This window comes from Sceloporus occidentalis, unplaced genomic scaffold (genome assembly GCF_023333645.1).
Source record: "Sceloporus occidentalis isolate IW3139 unplaced genomic scaffold, rSceOcc1.0.p SCAF_29, whole genome shotgun sequence".
In the NCBI taxonomy this organism is placed as follows: domain Eukaryota; kingdom Metazoa; phylum Chordata; class Lepidosauria; order Squamata; family Phrynosomatidae; genus Sceloporus; species Sceloporus occidentalis.
In genome coordinates this window covers 11,801,519-11,823,158 of record NW_028317009.1, presented here as the reverse complement: position 1 = coordinate 11,823,158, position 21,640 = coordinate 11,801,519, and the positions used below count along the sequence as shown (strand labels likewise).

At 50.8% G+C, this 21,640-nt stretch overlaps 2 protein-coding genes across 2 annotated transcripts; both read right to left on the bottom strand.

The window, feature by feature from the left end:
- Positions 1-3,597: 3,597 nt before the first annotated feature.
- LOC149299384 (transcription factor E2F4-like) lies at positions 3,598-10,780 on the bottom strand. Its single transcript, XM_089486464.1, has 10 exons — positions 10,658-10,780; positions 10,147-10,256; positions 8,885-9,046; positions 5,462-5,505; positions 5,312-5,373; positions 4,971-5,235; positions 4,664-4,825; positions 4,481-4,528; positions 4,073-4,117; positions 3,598-3,710 (listed from the first exon to the last, which is right to left on the bottom strand). The coding sequence occupies exons 1-10, from the start codon at positions 10,778-10,780 to the stop codon at positions 3,598-3,600; spliced, it is 1,134 nt and encodes a 377-aa protein (XP_089342590.1).
- A 439-nt stretch (positions 10,781-11,219) lies between these two features.
- On the bottom strand, positions 11,220-17,534 carry LOC149299383 (D-lactate dehydrogenase, mitochondrial-like). Its single transcript, XM_089486376.1, has 11 exons — positions 17,472-17,534; positions 17,105-17,199; positions 16,755-16,896; positions 16,071-16,212; positions 15,215-15,374; positions 14,616-14,815; positions 14,272-14,400; positions 13,979-14,106; positions 12,700-12,790; positions 12,507-12,618; positions 11,220-11,385 (listed from the first exon to the last, which is right to left on the bottom strand). Exons 1-11 carry the CDS (start codon positions 17,532-17,534, stop codon positions 11,220-11,222), a joined length of 1,428 nt encoding a protein of 475 aa, XP_089342502.1.
- Between the last annotated feature and the right edge of the window lie 4,106 nt (positions 17,535-21,640).

Below are 21,640 nucleotides of genomic sequence, written 5' to 3'. Positions count from 1 at the left end.
ACGCCCGGCCCTCCTGGTCTGCCCGCAGCTCAGAGACGCCCGGCCCTCCTGGTCTGCCCGCAGCTCAGAGACGCCCGGCCCTCCTGGTCTGCCCACAGCTCAGAGACGCAGAGCGAATGCGGTGGCAGAGAGCAGAGCGGTGAGAAGGCAGCGGCCATTAGTGTGTAAACACAGATTATCCAGAATATTCTGAAGACTGAACGTCGTTTCATCTCCATCAGATTTACAGGATGAGCCGCGCTCCGGTTCCATAACGAGCCTGCAGCGTGCCGGCTACATCAGCAAACGCCACCTCCTATACATTCCATAAACACATGCAGGTAAATCGACCCCCAGACAAGGGCGCAGGGGTAACCCAGGGGCAAAACGTTCACAATCACCCAAGAACCACCGGCTTACTGAGGGGGAACAAGAACTTCTAGTGCAGCTCCAGTTGCTTGTAATATAAAATAGTTAATAAAGACCATTACCTGCAAGACGTTTCCTATGAGACAGAGCAGAAAGGTGGAGAAACTAAAGGAAGGAGCAGAAAGGTGGAGACATAGAGGGTGGGAGCAGGAGAGGTGGAGACAGGGAGCGAAATATCAGCAGAGGAGGAGACTGGGATGGGTTTGAACAAGTCTGCATTCCATTGCATATCGATGCTTGGTTCTGTCTGGACGCGGGCCGCAGTGACCGTTACGCCGGGTCCCCTGCGCTCTCTTGTGCATTCTAAAGTGCTGCGGTCCTGTCGGTCTTGAAGACCAAGAGTTTTGTAAATGCTGCAGCTCTGAGACACTCGCGGCACGCAGCTGTCAGCAAAGAGCAGGCTATGAGCACATGTGAGACGGAAGCCAAGAAAGTGGCAGCTTATCGAGACTGTGGGGCCGCAGTAATCTGCCCATTTCCAATTACTTGGTGCCTTGTCTTGTATTCAAGCTAATTATAAGCATATCCCATTCGTGTTTAAATTCCGTTACTGGATGAGTTTCTACCACTTCTGCTGCGAGGCTCTTCCACTTATCTTATACTTTCCAACATCACATCTAAAACCCTTTAGTTTTAGGCTATGGCCTCTTGTCTCTTCCATTGAAATCTTTTTAGGTGTCTCTGCCATTCCTCCTCTCGTATTGGGTTTCTGGCAACCGTGGGGTTATGTGTATATAGGTATATAAACCAAAGTCTGGCCTACGTCATCCAAAGCGCTCGATGACTATTTCAGTGCCAGTCATATGCAAATGTAGGCCCCAGGCACGTGGATTGTTTACTTCCTCAATGAACAGTTGCATGCTGAGGTTTGATTGTTTCTATTGCACACAATGCTGGCATTTCAAGGCTGGCTGATTAAACGTGGTTTTACACAGCGTTAATCATTACCGGTGAAATGTCTGGCAGACTGTCAGATCAGCGAGCAGGACCGTCACCTGGCAGACTGTCAGATCAGCGAGCAGGACCGTCACCTGGCAGACTGTCAGATCAGCGAGCAGGACCGTCACCTGGCAGACTGTCAGATCAGCGAGCAGGACCTTCACCTGGCAGACTGTCAGATCAGCGAGCAGGACCTTCACCCGGCAGACTGTCCTTCTGCGAGCAGGACCTTCACCCGGCAGACTGTCCTTCTGCGAGCCGGACCTTCACCCGGCAGACTGTCCTTCTGCGAGCAGGACCTTCACCCGGCAGACTGTCCTTCTGCGAGCCGGACCTTCACCTGGCAGACTGTCCTGCGAGCCGGACCGTCACCTGGCAGACTGTCCTTCTGCGAGCCGGACCGTCACCTGGCAGACTGTCCTTCTGCGAGCCGGACCTTCACCCGGCAGACTGTCCTTCTGCGAGCAGGACCTTCACCCGGCAGACTGTCCTTCTGCGAGCCGGACCTTCACCCGGCAGACTGTCCTGCGAGCAGGACCTTCACCCGGCAGACTGTCCTTCTGCGAGCCGGACCTTCACCTGGCAGACTGTCCTGCGAGCCGGACCGTCACCTGGCAGACTGTCCTGCGAGCCGGACCGTCACCTGGCAGACTGTCCTTCTGTGAGCAGGACCTTCACTTGGCACACTGCGAGCATGAATTTTACTTTTTTACTTGGAAGACTGTCCATTTGTGAGCAAGACCTTCATTTGGAAGACTGTCCCTCTGTGAGCAGGGCCTACAGTTGGCTGTCTAGGGAATCGAACCTGATTTTCCCTCAACAAAAATTGATTCCATTCTCCGTGTTGCTTCTAAAAACCATACATGCATTCTATATGTCTGTTGTTCGTAGACACGCTGTGCATCTCTAAAGTGTCAGTCTTGTAAGCAGAAGTGAGCACGGGGCGTTGAGAGGGAACACGACTTCTGCTGACCAGCACAGCACATCTCAGCTCCCACCTTGTGATAATTTGCATTCAAGTGGCGTGATGCGGCTTGTCGGGTAAAGTGTGTGTTTTGTGATATTTGCCCGCCCGTGTGCACAGGACGTACTGACTTTCTGCATGTATTTCTTATGTGTTACTTTCATCTCAATGACAGACGTACGGAGGGACCGGGGAGCCTAGTCTGGACATGGATGGGTTTTTATATTGGCTTCCTCAATTCTTTTTTTGACACACAAGCACTTATTATATATCTAGGTACTCAACCAGGGCTGTAACTAAATACGCAGCTGCCCACCAACCAGAGCCGTGCTGTACGAGCTACGAACTTCTATAGCAAATAGCCACGCTAATACTTTTCGTTCTCAACAGTAAAGAACGCACTCCGGTATTAGAACAATAAACGCTTCCTTATGCTGGAGATCAAGGTGCTACAAATCAATTTTTAAACACATACAGAAGCAGCAGAACAGACAAGGCTTTACCCAGGCCCTGACCTTCTGCATGACACGGAGCAGAATTGTCCTTCGCCACAGGATGCCTGTTCTTATGAAAGCATGTGATGTGTACACGGACACAGCCTATAGAAAATCCGCTTGATGAGAACAGACATCGAATACAAAAAAAGCACGGCTGAGAAACGTTGAAAAATTCAATGAAAAATCCAGCCTGAGGCAGAAAGCCCGCGCTTCCAATAACCCTCGAGAGGCGACGCCATCGGAAAACACGCGCGACACGATGAAGTATGAAGTGGAAGTACTGAATACCTACGTTTAGCCACGCAGAGCAGAAGACACAGCAGCACCGGGACATTCCCTGAAGTGCTACTGAGAAGAGAAATTTATTTTGTCCAAAAAACTATAACAAAGGGAACATGCAGAGCAGCAAGAACAGACGTATAAAAATAATTTCACATCAATATATTCTTCCTATATCACCTCTCTAGAAGTGTGACCGGCGGGACTCAGCTCAGAGGTTACACTCACGGCCTGAAAAACACGGGGCATGGCCTGTACACGGCGCCTCCAGCACAGGCGTCGTGGCCGCAGACATGGTCTGAAACGCACAGGGCGATAGGCTTCTTACTGGAGAAGAGTGCATTAAACATCAGACTGATGGCGCCAGCTCTGGGCAGGACCCAGAACAGTTTCCTCAGCCGTACAAGCCTTAAAGAAACAGGGATCCAAAAAGGTGTTTCTTTCTTGAGACCCCCCCCCCCCCACAAGCAAATCCATATTCTGGTCATCAGGCAAGGCCATGTTCAAAGATCATAGGTTGATAGGGACATCAAACAGGTCACACACTCCTTCACTGTCATCCAAGTTGTAAACATAGTCGTGGTCACCGGGTGGGGGAGAAAGTCTGAGTAGAGGAGCAAACACTGCGGGGAAATCAGAGAGAAAACGGGGTTAACTTGGCATTAACAGGCGAGTCCCGTCATATACTCGTATTCAGGATTGAAAGCCTTAAAACCGCCCTGGTGCCATAACAACTTGTATGCCGTCACCCAACTGCGGAGACTATGGCACGGTGATGCATTTGCACACCACTTACAGAGATGGGGTGCCAGTCTAGTCTGACACACAATCTCAGACCAAACTAGCACTTGCCCTGACCTCCACCATTGGGTCATGACATAAGTTACCAGGACATCTCCCTAGGCGAGGTCACTGCTTTCATCTACCCTGGAGGAGTTTTCGAGTTACCCGACTTGTCGTCTTATCAGCATTATCATGAACTCACCTTCAGATGACATGAGCTCTTCCAGCAGGTCAGAGGTTATACATTCTGGGACAGGAGAAGGACACTGATTAGTTTTAGGCACGGTTTAGGAAGCACATTTAAAATATTTACTAATAAAATGGGCGTAATGGGTAAAAGGTGGCAAAATGGCAGACTATTTGCGAAGCTTCCTGCACCGTGGCACAGAGCAGATAATTGTACGTTCCTGAGAATCAGCCAAAAAGAGTTTAAACTTAAGACAAGAACTTGGCGGGAAGCATGCATGGAGCCTGTTACTGCTGTTGTGAGTATTTCAGCGACTGTTTACCGATTAGAGCACCCCACATGTGTCAGCAACAAGCACAGGGCAAATCATTTCAAAAGGACATAGCGTGACATACAAGTGAAACACGCAGAAACACGACTTGCCTTTTGACGGATCAAATAACTCGGAGAGTTCTGTGGGCAATTTGAGCACTAAAAAGAGAAAAAAAAACATGCAAAAGCTATAAATAAAATCTATAGCAGGGTCTTAGTTACCACAAATGACCCTCAAGAATACATACAAGTTTCAGCTAGGAAGCCATATTTGTCATAGAAGGCAATGCTCACCGTCGGAGGGGTCTGAGCAAATCAGCTGGAACGAGGTAGAAGGGTTTGGCAGGTCGGTGCTGTTATCAAGCGATGCTGAAGACTGGAGTGGGCAGGTTTCACCAACACCACAACTAGACGATGCATTTTCTGTGTTGGTTTCAAGAGGACCACCCCTCAGCTCTGTTACGGGAACACAATTCATACAGAAGAATAAAATGAGACCTTCTATAGCAAGATAAAACCAAGCTGAAGTCCCAGCATTCCCATTTCTCTTCCATTTCCTGCGTGTCCAGACTAAGCTCTGAACCGCACGCTGCTTACACACCTGATACGGCATGCGCACTGCTGGCCGCAGAGGGGTCCGCGGGAGCCGGCTGGGAGCTGCTTGCTCTTGGAGCATCGTGCTGCTGCATCAGTGCAGGTCTCCGCGGGGGACTGGCCACCGTCGAGGCAGGTTGAATGAGGTCTTCTGGGGGTGGAACCGGCACAACAACAGGAGGGGAGTTTGAAGTATCTTTGTTTACCAAAAGTACTTCTATAGGACCACTACAACTTTTCAGGTGGATCTGAAACTTCTGTCCGTTGACACCCTGAGACACAAACATAATAGCCTAAAAGTTAAGAAACAGGGAGAAGCTGCAAACTGCAGAAGAGTAACGTACGTACCTCAGGAATTGGGACCTCTAAACACGTGCCAGATGGTGCTCGGATTGCAAGCAAAGTATCTCCTGAAAAAGACACACCAGACACAATGTCAGCGTCCTCCTTGAGGAGATAGGCCTCCTGCTCATGGCATCACGATGTCATAAAGCTAACCTGTGAAGCAGCGGCAGATGTCTTCATGGGTGAGGTAGGCAAGCGTGTGGATGGTCAAGGCCAACACCATAGAGACGCCTTCAGATTTACACCCAGAATCAGAATACACTCTGCACACACAGTCACCCCTTCCGATTTACACCCAGATTCAGAATACACTCGGCACACACAGTCACCCCTTCCGATTTACACCCAGAATCAGAATACACTCGGCACACAGTCACCCCTTCCGATTTACACCCAGAATCAGAATACACTTTGCACACACATTGTCACCCCTTCCGATTTACACCCAGAATCAGAATACACTTTGCACACACATTGTCACCCCTTCTGATTTACACCCAGAATCAGAATACACTCGGCACACACAGTCACCCCTTCCGATTTACACCCAGAATCAGAATACACTCTGCACACACATTGTCATCCCTTCCGATTTACACCCAGAATCAGAATACACTCTGCACACACATTGTCACCCCTTCCGATTTACACCCAGAATCAGAATACAGTCGGCACACACCATCACCCCTTCAGATTTACACCCAGAACCAGAATACACTCTGCACACACCGTCACCCCTTCAGATTTACACCCAGAATCAGAATACACTCGGCACACACTGTCACCCCTTCAGATTTACACCCAGAATCAGAATACACTCTGCACACAGTCACCCCTTCCGATTTACACCCAGAATCAGAATACACTCGGCACACACACTGTCACCCCTTCCGATTTACACCCAGAATCAGAATACACTCGGCACACACACTGTCACCCCTTCAGATTTACACCCAGAATCAGAATACACTCGGCACCCACACCGTCACCCCTTCAGATTTACACCCAGAATCAGAATACACTCGGCACACACACCGTCACCCCTTCAGATTTACACCCAGAATCAGAATACACTCGGCACACACACCGTCACCCCTTCAGATTTACACCCAGAATCAGAATACACTCGGCACACACATTGTCACCCCTTCAGATTTACACCCAGAATCAGAATACACTCGGCACACACACTGTCACCCCTTCAGATTTACACTCAGAATACACTCGGCACACACACAGTCACCCCTTCAGATTTACACCCAGAATCAGAATACTGGGCACACACATTGTCACCCCTTCCGATTTACACCCAGAATCAGAATACACTCGGCACACACACACCATCACCCCTTCAGATTTACACCCAGAATCAGAATACACTCGGCACACACATTGTCACCCCTTCAGATTTACACCCAGAATCAGAATACACTCGGCACACACACTGTCACCCCTTCAGATTTACACCCAGAATCAGAATACTGGGCACACACATTGTCACCCCTTCCGATTTACACCCAGAATCAGAATACACTCGGCACACACACACACCATCACCCCTTCAGATTTACACCCAGAATCAGAATACTGGGCACACACATTGTCACCCCTTCCGATTTACACCCAGAATCAGAATACACTCGGCACACACACACACACACCATCACCCCTTCAGATTTACACCCAGAATCAGAATACACTCGGCACACACATTGTCACCCCTTCAGATTTACACCCAGAATCAGAATACACTCGGCACACACACTGTCACCCCTTCAGATTTACACCCAGAATCAGAATACTGGGCACACACATTGTCACCCCTTCCGATTTACACCCAGAATCAGAATACACTCGGCACACACACACCCCATCACCCCTTCAGATTTACACCCAGAATCAGAATAACCTCGGCACACACATTGTCACCCCTTCAGATTTACACCCAGAATCAGAATACACTCGGCACACACACACACACACCATCACCCCTTCAGATTTACACCCAGAATCAGAATACTGGGCACACACATTGTCACCCCTTCAGATTTACACCCAGAATCAGAATACACTCGGCACACACACACACCATCACCCCTTCAGATTTACACCCAGAATCAGAATACACTCGGCACACACATTGTCACCCCTTCAGATTTACACCCAGAATCAGAATACACTCGGCACACACACTGTCACCCCTTCAGATTTACACCCAGAATCAGAATACTGGGCACACACATTGTCACCCCTTCCGATTTACACCCAGAATCAGAATACACTCGGCACACACACACACCATCACCCCTTCAGATTTACACCCAGAATCAGAATACACTCGGCACACACATTGTCACCCCTTCAGATTTACACCCAGAATCAGAATACACTCGGCACACACACTGTCACCCCTTCAGATTTACACCCAGAATCAGAATACTGGGCACACACATTGTCACCCCTTCCGATTTACACCCAGAATCAGAATACACTCGGCACACACACACACCATCACCCCTTCAGATTTACACCCAGAATCAGAATACACTCGGCACACACATTGTCACCCCTTCAGATTTACACCCAGAATCAGAATACTGGGCACACACATTGTCACCCCTTCAGATTTACACCCAGAATCAGAATACACTCGGCACACACACTGTCACCCCTTCAGATTTACACCCAGAATCAGAATACACTCGGCACACACATTGTCACCTCTTCAGATTTACACCCAGAATCAGCATACACTTGGCACACACACTGTCACCCCTTCAGATTTACACCCAGAATCAGAATACTGGGCACACACATTGTCACACCTTCCGATTTACACCCAGAATCAGAATACTGGGCACACACATTGTCACCCCTTCCGATTTACACCCAGAATCAGAATACACTCGGCACACACACTGTCACCCCTTCAGATTTACACCCAGAATCAGAATACTGGGCACACACATTGTCACCCCTTCCGATTTACACCCAGAATCAGAATACACTCGGCACACACACACACCATCACCCCTTCAGATTTACACCCAGAATCAGAATACACTCGGCACACACATTGTCACCCCTTCCGATTTACACCCAGAATCAGAATACTGGGCACACACATTGTCACCCCTTCCGATTTACACCCAGAATCAGAATACTGGGCACACACATTGTCACCCCTTCAGATTTACACCCAGAATCAGAATACACTCGGCACACACACAGTCACCCCTTCAGATTTACACCCAGAATCAGAATACACTCGGCACACACACAGTCACCCCTTCAGATTTACACCCAGAATCAGAATACACTCTGCGCACACACACCACCACCCCTTCAGATTTACACCCAGAATCAAAATACACCGTCTTGATCTATAATCCCATTCCCAGCCATTAGCAAACACACAGCACAACACTCAAGTGCAACAGGCATCACTAACATCGGATTCTGGTCAAAATGCCTTGCTTTCATGATAACTTTCACTGAAAGGCCACCCACCACAGCATGCGCGGACCACGTGTTCCCCCGCATCACGTGGCTCCCGTGGGGACAGTAAAAGGATATCCATTGTTTTGCACGTCGTCTGTTACGTTCTTGATGCTCTGCTGGACCCACACTCGCTGCTGATCCAATTCCTGTTCCCGCTGCTCCAAATCGGCTAGTTCTGCCTTCAGATCAATCAGTTTATCTGCAATCTCCCTTGTATTGCACCCAGGACCTACCCCCCTGCGGATACAATTCAATCCATCAAGCTAGGTGTTTGCCACTAACGGAAAATTGTTGCAGATATTATTGTGGAAATACATAAATACAGAACGTGGCAGGAGTTTAAGAAATGCGGTCCCTGAAAGCTCACACTACCGAACCTACCGAGTGGCAGCGATGCCCACCAACATATGGAGTGTGCTGCATCATTCAAAGGCAAGCGGACAGCAGTAAGACGTAGCTCAACCGGGGGAAAGGCTACGGTAACGTGTTCTTTAAGCTGAAGGACACAGACCACCCGTCGCAATATTTTCCGGACCTCCAGCAAATGATTTTCCTCCACATATTTAGTTAACTGCTCATCTGCAATAACCCAACTCACAGGACCCAGGGCCAAAGGAACTCCACACTATGCCCTGAACACCAGGACACCGGCAGGCACCTCTTGGAAACTCTCCATTATTCCCGGACACCGGCAGACGCCTCGCAGAAAGTCTCCATCATCCCCGGACACCGGCAGACGCCTCGCAGAAACTCTCCATTATCCCCCGGGCACCAGCAGACGCCTCTCAGAAACTCTCCATTATCCCCCGGGCACCGGCAGACACCTCTCAGAAACTCTCCATTATCCCCGGACACCGGCAGACACCTCTCAGAAACTCTCCATTATCCCCCGGACACCGGCAGACGCCTCGCAGAAAGTCTCCATTATCCCTGGACACCGGCAGACGCCTCGCAGAAAGTCTCCATTATCCCCCGGGCACCGGCAGACGCCTCTCAGAAACTCTCCATTATCCCCCGGGCACCAGCAGACGCCTCTCAGAAACACTCAATTTCCGACCCACAATCTTGGTCCCAGTTATGTCTTTAGCTCCTTGAAGCCCTATAAAGCATTACACCGGCCCTCACGATGTATAGGCCCCGTCAGGGGCCCCAACATCAGCCAACACGCAGCCGCACTGCTTCACTCTGAAAAAAGCTGCTCATGGGCTGGGAGACGACTAGCCAATCCGTGGCAACCATAAAAACTCAAGTTAGGGCTTCTAGCGAATTCACAAAAAGAACGGTCAGATCACGAGACTAACATTCCCATCATCCACCCCCGTCCCAGGCGGACGTACTTCCACTGAATGCTATTCTTGGATTTTTTCTCGATGAGTCCGATCCCCTCCAGAACGTTCGTGATGTCATAAATGCGCCGCTTCTGCCGTACAGCGAGCGTGTCGGCCGCCTAGAGAAACAGTAAACACATGTTACACGGATCATGTATTTACCTGGCGGACAGTTTGGTATTGGGGTGCTTGCGGTAAACATCTCTGGGTATTAGCGCAGTCAAGACGCGGACCTATTTGCTTTAAGCAATCATGTTGAACGTAGACGTGATGCCCAGGGACAAGGCCCCTCTCCCGGTGCTGCCAGTCAGGGAGCAGCACGAAAAAAAATAATTGTTGGCATTCACAACACACATGTTTACATTCACGCAACACGTAGCCGGCTGCTCGCAACGCAAGCTGCATATAACATGGGCGCAGAATGAGGGCAAGTTGTTGCACGCGTGTTCCTGTGACGGTCTCTATGCGTTAGAAGTGTGTGTGTTGTGTTGTGTTGCGCCTGTGCACGTGTAGTAAGTACCGCCTTGAGATCCAGCACCCCGTCCTCGGCTTCCTGCAGCAGAGACACGAACTTGCTGGTGAGGAGGCCCAGGCTCTTCTCGTGCCGGCTCGGGGTAACCGGGAGATGCGCGGGATCCGCCATGATAGCACCGCGAGGCGGGGCCTCCGGTCACCTGCTCCAACTGCAACTCAACGGCCGTTACAATCGCACTGCACGCCGGGAGAGGGCGGCCCCCATAACCCCGCCTTCAGAGTCTTGGTGGGCGTTGCTGGTCATAGTTCCGGCGTGTACCGAAGGAGCAGGAGATACCGGGCACTGTTGTGTGTGCGGTCCGCGCTGGGTTATGTAGCCGGGATGGCGGGGAGACGCGCTTTATGTGTATGAGGCCTCGAGAACGTTTTAATAGCGAGAACACCTCCTCCCCCCCTCCGCAAAGAATACGCGTTTTACGGCCGTGACCGATTTCATGTGCCGAGTTTAATGGGTAACACGTATCGTGCTTTATGCGTCAGTCCTGAAGTCTCTTTCGGTTCACTGCGCGTAATGCCCGGTTCCGCTAGGCCTGTGGCACCGCGAACATTTAAACCACTTTCCCGGGATTCAGGAGATTTTTGGGATCCAGCGTGGCTTTGATCTGCTTCATGGTGGCGACGCCGACGTCACCGACCTCCTCCGCCAGGAGCTGCCGCTTCCCCAATCCAACGCCGTGCTCTCCGGTGCACGTGCCACTCAGTGCCAGCGCTCTCCTGAACGGCAAAAACACTAGTGTCCGGGGGGTGCTCCAAATACCTCTCTCTATATATATATACATCTATATCCCCCTCTATATACATATATATCTTCTCTCTCTCTATATATATATCCCCCCTCTCTCTATTCACATACATCTTCTGTCTATATATATATATATAGATTCCCCCCCCCTCTCTCTATATATATATATATCCCCCCTCTCTCTATATATATATATATATATATATCCCCCCACTCTCTATTCACAAATATCTTCTGTCTATATATATATAGATCCCCCCTCTCTCTTTATATATATATACCCCCCCTCTCTCTCTATATATATATACACCCCCCTTTCTATTCATATATAGATCCCCCCCCTCTCTCTATATATATATCCCCCCTCTCTATTCATATATAGATCCCCCCTCTCTATATATACATATATATCTTCTCTCTCTGTATATATATATATATATATATATCCCCCTCTCTATATACATATATATCTTCTCTCTCTCTGTATATATATATCCCCCCTCTCTCTCTCTATATATCTTCTCTCTCTCTATATATATATATATATATATCCCCCTCCCTCTATTCATATATAAATCCCTCCCTCTCTCACTATATATACTCCCCTCTCTCTATTCATATATAGATCCCTCCCTCTCTCGCTATATATATATATATATATATATATATATATATACTCCTCTTTATATTCATATATCTCTATCTCTTTCTATATATATACCCCCTCTCTATTCATATATCTCTATCTCTCTCTATATATATATACCCCCCTCTCTATTCATATATCTCTCTCTCTATATATATATATACCCCCCTCTCTATTCATATATCTCTCTCTATATATATATACCCCCTCCTCTCTGTATTCATAGCTCTCTCTCTCTATACATATGTATGTATGTATGCACATATATATATATATATATAAAATCGGATGCTGTCCTCATTATCGGTTAGGCGTCCATCTTGTGATTGGCACACTGATAATAAATTCTCCCCGGTAAATGAGCAGCTCAATGTTCCGGGTGCTGTGTGAATAAAATGCCCTTTGGACCCCAGAGTTTATAGCCGGGGGGGGGGGGTTAATGATTACCTGGCCAGCCTGTCTGTAAATTCCTTCACCCTACGGACCTCCTCTTTGTCATCCAGATTTAGCACCATGATACAGTGGAAGTTTCCATCCCCGACGTGTCCGGCAATAGGACCTGTAAAGAGTCGTGGTGTCTTGCTTTGATTACCAAATACTACATGCGCGGGCAAGCCCCCCAATCCTCTGTGTAGCCAACCTGTGAGCTGGGAGTCCGTCAGGTCTGCCTTTGTGGCCGCTATGATTTCCGGCAGCTTGGAGATAGGGACGCACACATCCGTGGCATAACCCTGAAGGGACACAAAGTACGCATCAAGGGAAGAGCTCATTCAGCGGAAACTACTAGAAATAACAGCAGGCGACCCGTACGGTGCCCAGCGTAGGTCAGTCAGGGCCGCCAGCAGCGGGAAGTGCCCTCTGCAGCTTTTACTCGCATGCCAGTTGCATTAGTCTGATATTGGGTGCTTGCAGACCAATGACATACAGGGTGGACACCGCATCTGCTAACGGGTACTTGCAGACCAATGACGTACAGGGTGGGCACCGCATCTGCTAACGGGTGCTCTCCGATGAATGACGTACGGGGTGGGCACCGCATCTGCTAACGGGTGCTCTCTGACTAATGACGTACGGGGTGGGCACTGCATCTGCTAACGGGTGCTCTCCGACTAATGACGAACGGGGTGGGCACCGCATCTGCTAACGGGTGCTCTCTGACTAATGACGTACGGGGTGGGCACCGCATCTGCTAACGGGTGCTCTCCAACTAATGAAGTACGGGGTGGGCACCATACCTTTTGTTATTTGGTGCTTGTGGAATAACAGAGTACAGGGTGGGCACCGCATCTCCTGTTGGGTACTCGTGTAACAAGTGGCGTACAGGGTGGGCACTGTATCTGCTGTTGTGTGTTTGTAATAATAGTATACAGGCTGGGCCTCTTATCTGGTATTGCACTCTCATGTAATAGCATCTAACAGGGTGGGCACTATATCTGCTGTTGGGTGCTCGTGGAATGGGGGTGTACAGGGTGGGCACCATATCTGCTGTTGGGTGCTCGTTGAATGCCGGCGTACAGGGTGGGCACCATATCTGCTGTTGGGTGCTCGTGGAATGGGGGTGTACAGGGTGGGCAGCGGATCTGCTGTTGGGTGCTCGTGGAATGGGGGTGTACAGGGTGGGCAGCGGATCTGCTGTTGGGTGCTCGTGGAATGGGGGTGTACAGGGTGGGCAGCGGATCTGCTGTTGGGTGCTCGTGGAATGGGGGTGTACAGGGTGGGCAGCGGATCTGCTGTTGGGTGCTCGTGGAATGGGGGTGTACAGGGTGGGCAGCGGATCTGCTGTTGGGTGCTCGTGGAATGGGGGTGTACAGGGTGGGCAGCGGATCTGCTGTTGGGTGCTCGTGGAATGGGGGTGTACAGGGTGGGCAGCGGATCTGCTGTTGGCCGCTCGTGGAATAACATGGCAGTATCGGTCTTACTCTGCATCCTGGGCGAAGGGCCAAGGCCGCGTACCACGCGTTATGTCTTGCGCTCCATAGCTTGTTCCGTTCTTCCTGATCAGTCGCCCAAGTGAAGTCAGAGCCGCCGTTAAAACGCGTTATCTCCTCTGGGAAGTCGAGACAAACCTTTCAGTCACGCATATAAAGAGCAACTTAGGGGCAAAAGAGTTCCATGTTGGAAACCAGAGGACTAGTGAGGCCGGTGGCTTCACAATTAGGAGTAACGCCCGGCCATACTCGAGAAAGGGTCATATAAGGGCCCCGCGGCATACCCGTCTGCTGCACTTGCTCCTTTACTCCATCCTCTGTGCCGTGGAACTCCAAGAAGAGAGTCGGCAGGGCTGGGTAACAAAGTCCGTTAAACTTGTTACAGGCATCGACCATGACATCATCAAGGAACTCTAAAGGGAAAAAATGACATCACACGAGGGACAGCTCTTTAACGTCTTGGCCGGACTCCATGCATTTATGTCACCACGTTTCCCACAATGTAAACGTGTTGGTGCATGAGAGTAAAATCGTTCAGACCCCGGGGAGAGAGGAACTGCGGAGGATGCAGAGAGGCCCGTCGTCACAGGTTAAGGAACGGCTGAGCAACAACCGAAAGGTCCCTTACCGATCCTGGCAATGGGGACGCCGCTCTGCAGGATCTGCACGGTGCTGTCCACCGCGGCCTGGGCACTGGGAAAAGCACACACGGCGGACACCGTAGCCTCGGGGATGCCGTGCAGGCGCAGAGAAGCTTTGGTGATGATACCCAGGGTCCCTTCGGAGCCCACAAACAGGCTGGTCAGATTGTAACCGGCAGATGTCTTCCTGAAAGGCAAATCCATCAACAAAATAACGGCCTGACCAAGAAACAAATACTTTGCCAGAGGGACACGGAATTCCTGGCCGGCGTGAGGACCCGAGCTTTGTGGCCCCGAGCCAAAGCAATATCTGCTCGTTAGTGCCCGCGGACGTGTTTCTAGATCTACCCTCACTACAGCAGATGGCCTGTTTTAAGTTCTGAGGGTCTCCCTTCTTCTGCTCTGAGGGTCTCCCTTTCCTTTTGTCCACATTAACGACCAAGCTCTGTGAGAAAGATAATTAAGGGTGAATACGCTTTTTGTGGACTGAAGGTTCTGAAGCTTGATTCCCTTGATTTGCAAGCGACTAGAAGACGTTTGGCGAGCTCGGCGCACCCCAACCGCTTGCGCATGCAGGAGAGGATACCTGAATCTGCGGTCTTTCCCTGCTGTATGTAAGATCCTCCCGTCAGCCAAGACAACCTCCAGGTTGATGACGTTGTCGCGCATCGTCCCGTAACGCACTGCGTTGGTGCCAGATGCGCTGGTGGCTGCCATGCCGCAAAGAGAGGCATCCGCTCCTGGGTCTAGAAGAAAACACATCCATTCTGTGGTCTGCAACTCCCATCACAGCAAGCTATCCACATGAGAAGCTATCCTGAATGCGAGACGGGCCAAGTGGGTCTGATCTGCTGACAGATTCGAGGTTTGCCAGCATCATCCCACAAAGCTCAACCATACTACTCCTTTACTGCAGAGTATCGCTCCTTCTGCCATGTGCAGCACCCGTACAGGGGGATTACGGAGTGTAATCCAGATTACGTGAGAGTCATACCCGGGCGCGATGCCCACCATGGGACTGCTCCTAAACGGGGCAAGCAGGGTGATTACGGAGTGTAATCTAGATTACGAGATTCATACCCGGGCACAATGCCCACCCTGGGACTGCTCCTAAATGGGGCAAGCAGGGGGATTACGGAGTGTAATCCAGATTACGTGAGAGTCATACCCGGGCGCGATGCCCACCATGGGACTGCTCCTAAACGGGGCAAGCAGGGTGATTACGGAGTGTAATCTAGATTACGAGATTCATACCCGGGCACAATGCCCACCCTGGGACTGCTCCTAAATGGGGCAAGCAGGGGGATTGCTGGGAACCACAATGCTTCTTAAAGGGGTAACGTGGAGAGGTTGAATGTGCATTCACCGCACCCGCCATGTTATTCTATGAATGCTTCCGTCAATCGTGCAACACAACCTGCGCGGAGTCCTCATCCGCTTACCTACAGGGAACCAGAGGCCGCTGTCGCGCAAGTGGCTGTTCAGTGATTTACGGGTTACTCCCGGTTCAACAGTGACGTGAAAATCCTCTGTGCTTAAATTCAGAATCTTGTCCATTCGTGTCATGTTGAAACAGACTCCACCCTGCGGACAGACGCACAGACATCGCCATTACTGCACCCAGTGTAAAGGGACGGACCAGCCGCAGAAGTCTGCCTGCTGGGGGGGGGCACCGGCGCTTGGGCCACCGAACTCTGCCTGCCGGGGGGGCACTGGCGCCTGGGCCACCGAGCTCTGCCTGCCGGGGGGGGCACTGGCGCCTGGGCCACCGAGCTCTGCCTGCCGGGGGGCACTGGCGCCTGGGCCACCGAGCTCTGCCTGCCGGGGGGGCACTGGCACCTGGGCCACCGAGCTCTGCCTGACGGGGGGGCACTGGCGCCTGGGCCACCGAGCTCTGCCTGCCGGGGGGGCACAGGCGCCTGGGCCACCGAGCTCTGCCTGCCAAGAGGTACGAAGCCCTGTCTGCCAGGAGGCAACAACACCTGTGGTGCCAAGCTCTACCTGCCAGGAGGCACCTGGGCTGGCCCACGTGGCTCTTTCTGCATAGACACAAGGGCCGGGTACACGCAGGGAGCGTAATCAGATACATGGTAAGGGGGATAAGCAGCGATCTCATGCCTACTTACCTTTACCGCACAAACCCCACCTTCGAGTCCTGTGCCAGTACCAAAAGGGATGATGGGCACCTCGTACTTATAGCACAGTTCAGCCAACTTGCTGACATGTTCAACATGCTGGGGCCAAACAACCACATCAGGGGGCCGGCACCTAAACTAAGACAGGATTAGGATGAGCGCCTGTCGCGTGACACTGCATGGAGTGCTAGGGGTAAAGGCCAAGGCCGAGAAGTTAACGTGGAAGTTAATTTAGAGCAGCAGGAAACATGCGCAGATTGGAGCGCTCACACCGTTCACCTGCCTGACCCCGCTTCCCCCCAAACTTGGAACGCGGGATTTATCGCTCTTTACCGACCCACCTGTGCATGGACTCATCTCTCCCGTGCTGCTCCCGGACCGCCATGGCCGTGGAGATGTTGGCATCTCCCACTACGGATCTCAGTGCACCTACCAGCTGACAAGACACTCACATCACTCACAGCTCCCAGGGTTGGCTCTGGGTGTGTAGGGGCACAGGTTGCAAAGAGTTAATTATTAGCACATACAGGGCTTTTGTTTATACCTCTTTAGTCCACCTCTTGTTTATAAAGCTAAGGTTTCTCCGAAACATTTGCCCCAACAATGTCCCTGGAGGTCATTCTGTTTGTAATTACCCGCCTGGGGTTCTGGGTACTGCGGACAGGGCTTAATGAGGTCTGAGGGCCCTGGCCGTGGCCTGTCACATACCTGGGTGTTAGTGCAGTATGATCGGAGGCCCCTGGAGGCCCGCGTTGCAATGGCTGCAGTCATCCTCTCCCCCGACCAGAGGTCTAACCTTCAGCTACAGTACATAGATATGAGGCTGGTCCCTCATGGTAGCGGATAGCTCCTACCCAGTAGAAGGACTCTGGTGATGTCAGCAGACCATGTGACTGTGTGGTCACATGGTACAAAAAACTACAGGAAAAAGAAGACGTGCAAATGACTGCAAGTGGGCTGTGCTGGGCTGCTGTTTCTTTTTCAATAACGTGAAAAAAGGGTGAAGCTTTAACAGAACTCCTGAAAATACAGAATATTATGGAGGCAGAAGGAAACGTGAATCTGTGAAATAATTCACAGTGAGTCTCTCTCTCTGTGCCAGTGAGTGTCTCTCTCTCTGTGCCAGTGAGTGTCTCTCTCTCTGTGCCAGTGATTGTGTGTCTCTCTGTGTGCCAGTGATTGTGTGTCTCTCTCTGTGTGTCAGTGATTGTGTGTCTCTCTCTGTGCCAGTGATTGTGTCTCTCTCTGTGTGCCAGTGATTGTGTGTCTCTCTCTGTGCCAGTGATTGTGTCTCTCTCTCTGTGCCAGTGATTGTGTCTCTCTCTCTCTGTGCCAGTGATTGTGTCTCTCTCTCTGTGCCAGTGATTGTGTCTCTCTCTCTCTGTGCTAGTGATTGTGTCTCTCTCTCTGTGCCAGTGATTGTGTGTCTCTCTGTGCCAGTGATTGTGTCTCTCTCTCTGTGCCAGTGATTGTGTCTCTCTCTCTCTGTGCTAGTGATTGTGTCTCTCTCTCTGTGCCAGTGATTGTGTGTCTCTCTGTGGCAGTGATTGTGTCTCTCTCTCTGTGTGTCAGTGATTGTGTCTCTCTCTCTGTGTGCCAGTGATTGTGTCTCTCTGTGTGCCAGTGATTGTGTCTCTCTCTCTGTGATAGTGATTGTGTCTCTCTCTCTGTGCCAGTGATTGTGTGTCTCTCTGTGCCAGTGATTGTGTCTCTCTCTGTGCCAGTGATTGTGTGTCTCTCTGTGCCAGTGATTGTGTCTCTCTCTGTGTGCCAGTGATTGTGTCTCTCTCTCTCTCTCTGTGCTAGTGATTGTGTCTCTCTCTCTGTGCCAGTGATTGTGTGTCTCTCTGTGGCAGTGATTGTGTCTCTCTCTCTGTGCCAGTGATTGTGTCTCTCTCACTGTGTGCCAGTGATTGTGTCTCTCTGTGTGCCAGTGATTGTGTGTCTCTCTCTCTGTGCTAGTGATTGTGTCTCTCTCTCTGTGCCAGTGATTGTGTCTCTCTCTCTGTGTGCCAGTGATTGTGTCTCTCTCTCTGTGCTAGCGATTGTGTCTCTCTCTGTGCCAGTGATTGTGTGTCTCTCTCTGTGTGCCAGTGATTGTGTGTCTCTCTCTGTGTGCCAGTGATTGTGTGTCTCTCTCTCTGTGTGCCAGTGATTGTGTCTCTCTCTGTGTGCCAGTGATTGTGTCTCTCTCTCTGTGGCAGTGATTGTGTGTCTCTCTCTGTGTGCCAGTGATTGTGTCTCTCTGTGTGCCAGTGATTGTGTGTCTCTCTCTGTGTGCCAGTGATTGTGTCTCTCTGTGTGCCAGTGATTGTGTCTCTCTCTCTGTGCCAGTGATTGTGTGTCTCTCTCTGTGTGCCAGTGATTGTGTCTCTCTCTCTGTGCCAGTGATTGTGTCTCTCTCTCTGTGCCAGTGATTGTGTCTCTCTCTGTGTGCCAGTGATTGTGTCTCTCTCTCTGTGCCAGTGATTGTGTGTCTCTCTCTGTGCCAGTGATTGTGTCTCTCTCTCTGTGCCAGTGATTGTGTCTCTCTCTGTGTGCCAGTGATTGTGTCTCTCTCTCTGTACTAGTGATTGTGTGTCTCTCTGTGCCAGTGTCTCTCTCTCTGTGCCAGAGTGTGTCTCAGACTCTCTCTCTCTGTGCCAGTAAGTGCGTCTCTCGCGCCTCCGCTCAACTCTCCTGCACATCATTTTTTAGTGAATAGACTCATTTGTTGTAGACTAAATGCCATGTCTGTAATTGAGACCTTCACAATGTATATGAGAATGTGATAAAATAAAGCATCAGCTGTATATGTTTCAAAATAATAGTAATAATAATAATATTAATAAATGAACATAACGCATGTAATATATCTGGAATTGTTTTTTTTTCTTTAACTTGATGTTTATACTGTTTTCTTCTTCTACAGTCTATCTCAACCACTCACAAAACATTAACTTTTTAGTGACGGGTAGATTAATAGATTACGTCCTCATGGTGGCGGCTTTTTGGAATAGGAGCCAGGCATAAGCTGTTGCCCACGGAGTATTGTGCAGCGGACAAGTGCAAAGGTAGTGCAAGGCAACGGTCGTGCAGGGCAAACTGGGGCAGCAGAAGCAGGTAGGGGCAGCTGACGGTGAGCAGGGGGTAGCAGTAGGAGGGGGCAGCTGACAGAGGGCTGTGAGATGCTGTGAGATTGAAATATTTTTCACCTGTGTCATGTACATTACAGAGAAGACACGCGCCATCACGGAGGCCACACCGCAGATACGCACCCCCACTGGAACCACTGCGCAGACATGCACCCCCACTTGGGGCCAAACCGTAGCCACGTGCCACCATTGAGGCACGCCATGGGGGCAGCCACGCTCTACCACGGGGTACAAACCTCAGCCATGCGCCCCCCCGGAGTGCATTTGAAGATATCTAGGATAGAACCGGGAGGCGGAGCACCTAGTTTTTTGTCTCCGATGTAAATATAATTAATGTAAAAATATAATGTTTCAGTGTTTATTTATTTTAGGCAGCAGGTAAGGTGTTTCTAGCAGGAATCAAACCTGTACTCCACAGCACCGTAGGTATCACAGCTACCCGCTACGCCACCAGGCAGCTTGACTGTGTGGTTTCCCGCGTACATATTATGCCTGACCCGCGAAAACTTTAACTATACAGATGGCCTCCATAACAGCATCCAGCACTCAGCAGGAAATAGAGCCAACAACCTGCTGGATGTAAATTAACACAATAACCCTCTACGCCACCAGATAACTAGACTGTGTGCCTCCTCCTCACTCACATACACTCAAAAGAACCCACTCTGTGGACGTGGAACATACAGGCATAATATGGGTGCGGGAAGGCAGAAAGTGCAGCTTCTTGGTGGTGTAAAGATTATGCCGCTATCTATAATATGCAGCTGAGATGATTCTAACCCTCTTGCTGTCTCCATAGGTGGCAGAGAGAGAGACACACGGGGACAGCCATAGGTGACAGAGAGAGACACACACAAGGAGACACCTAGAGGAGGCAGAGAGAGACACACACACACACAAGGAGACACCTAGAGGAGGCAGAGAAAGAGACACACACACACACAAGGAGACACCTAGAGGAGGCAGAGAGACACACACACACACAAGGAGACACCTAGAGGAGGCAGAGAGACACACACACACACAAGGAGACACCTAGAGGAGGCAGAGAAAGAGACACACAAGGAGACACCTAGAGGAGGCAGAGAGAGACACACACAAGGAGACACCTAGAGGAGGAAGAGAGACACACACAAGGAGACACCTAGAGGAGGCAGAGACACACAGGGGGGGCAGCTATAGATGGCAGAGACACACAGGGGGGGCAGCTATAGATGGCAGAGACACACAGGGGGGGCAGCTATAGATGGCAGAGACACAGGGGGGCCAGCTATAGGTGGCAGAGACACACGGGGGGGCAGCTATAGGTGGCAGAGACACACAGGGGGGGCAGCTATAGGTGGCAGAGAAATCTATCTGCCCCCAATCCTTCCTCCTCCTCCGGTTGGGAAGCCCTTTGGTCTCACGCCTCGTCCTTTCCCCCTCAGCTCAGCCTCTCTTAGGTTCCCCCCACAGTTGGCCGCCACCTTCCGCTTTTCGCACATCTTGTCATTCAGAGCCGTCACTGTGTTCGGGGGGAGAGGCGACAAGTCTCGCTCGGGGTTCCTGCTGCCGCTCGAGCCGCCGCTTTTCCTCCGGGTACCCGTCACCAACCAGGACCCGTCACGCACACCCTGTCACGTGATCGTCGCGCTGCCTACCGGGAAGTGTAGTCGTGCAGGGGCAAACTGGGGCAGCAGAAGCAGGCATGGCGTCTCTGTCAGTGGGCAGGGGGCAGGTGACAGTGGGCAGCAGGAGCAGTCA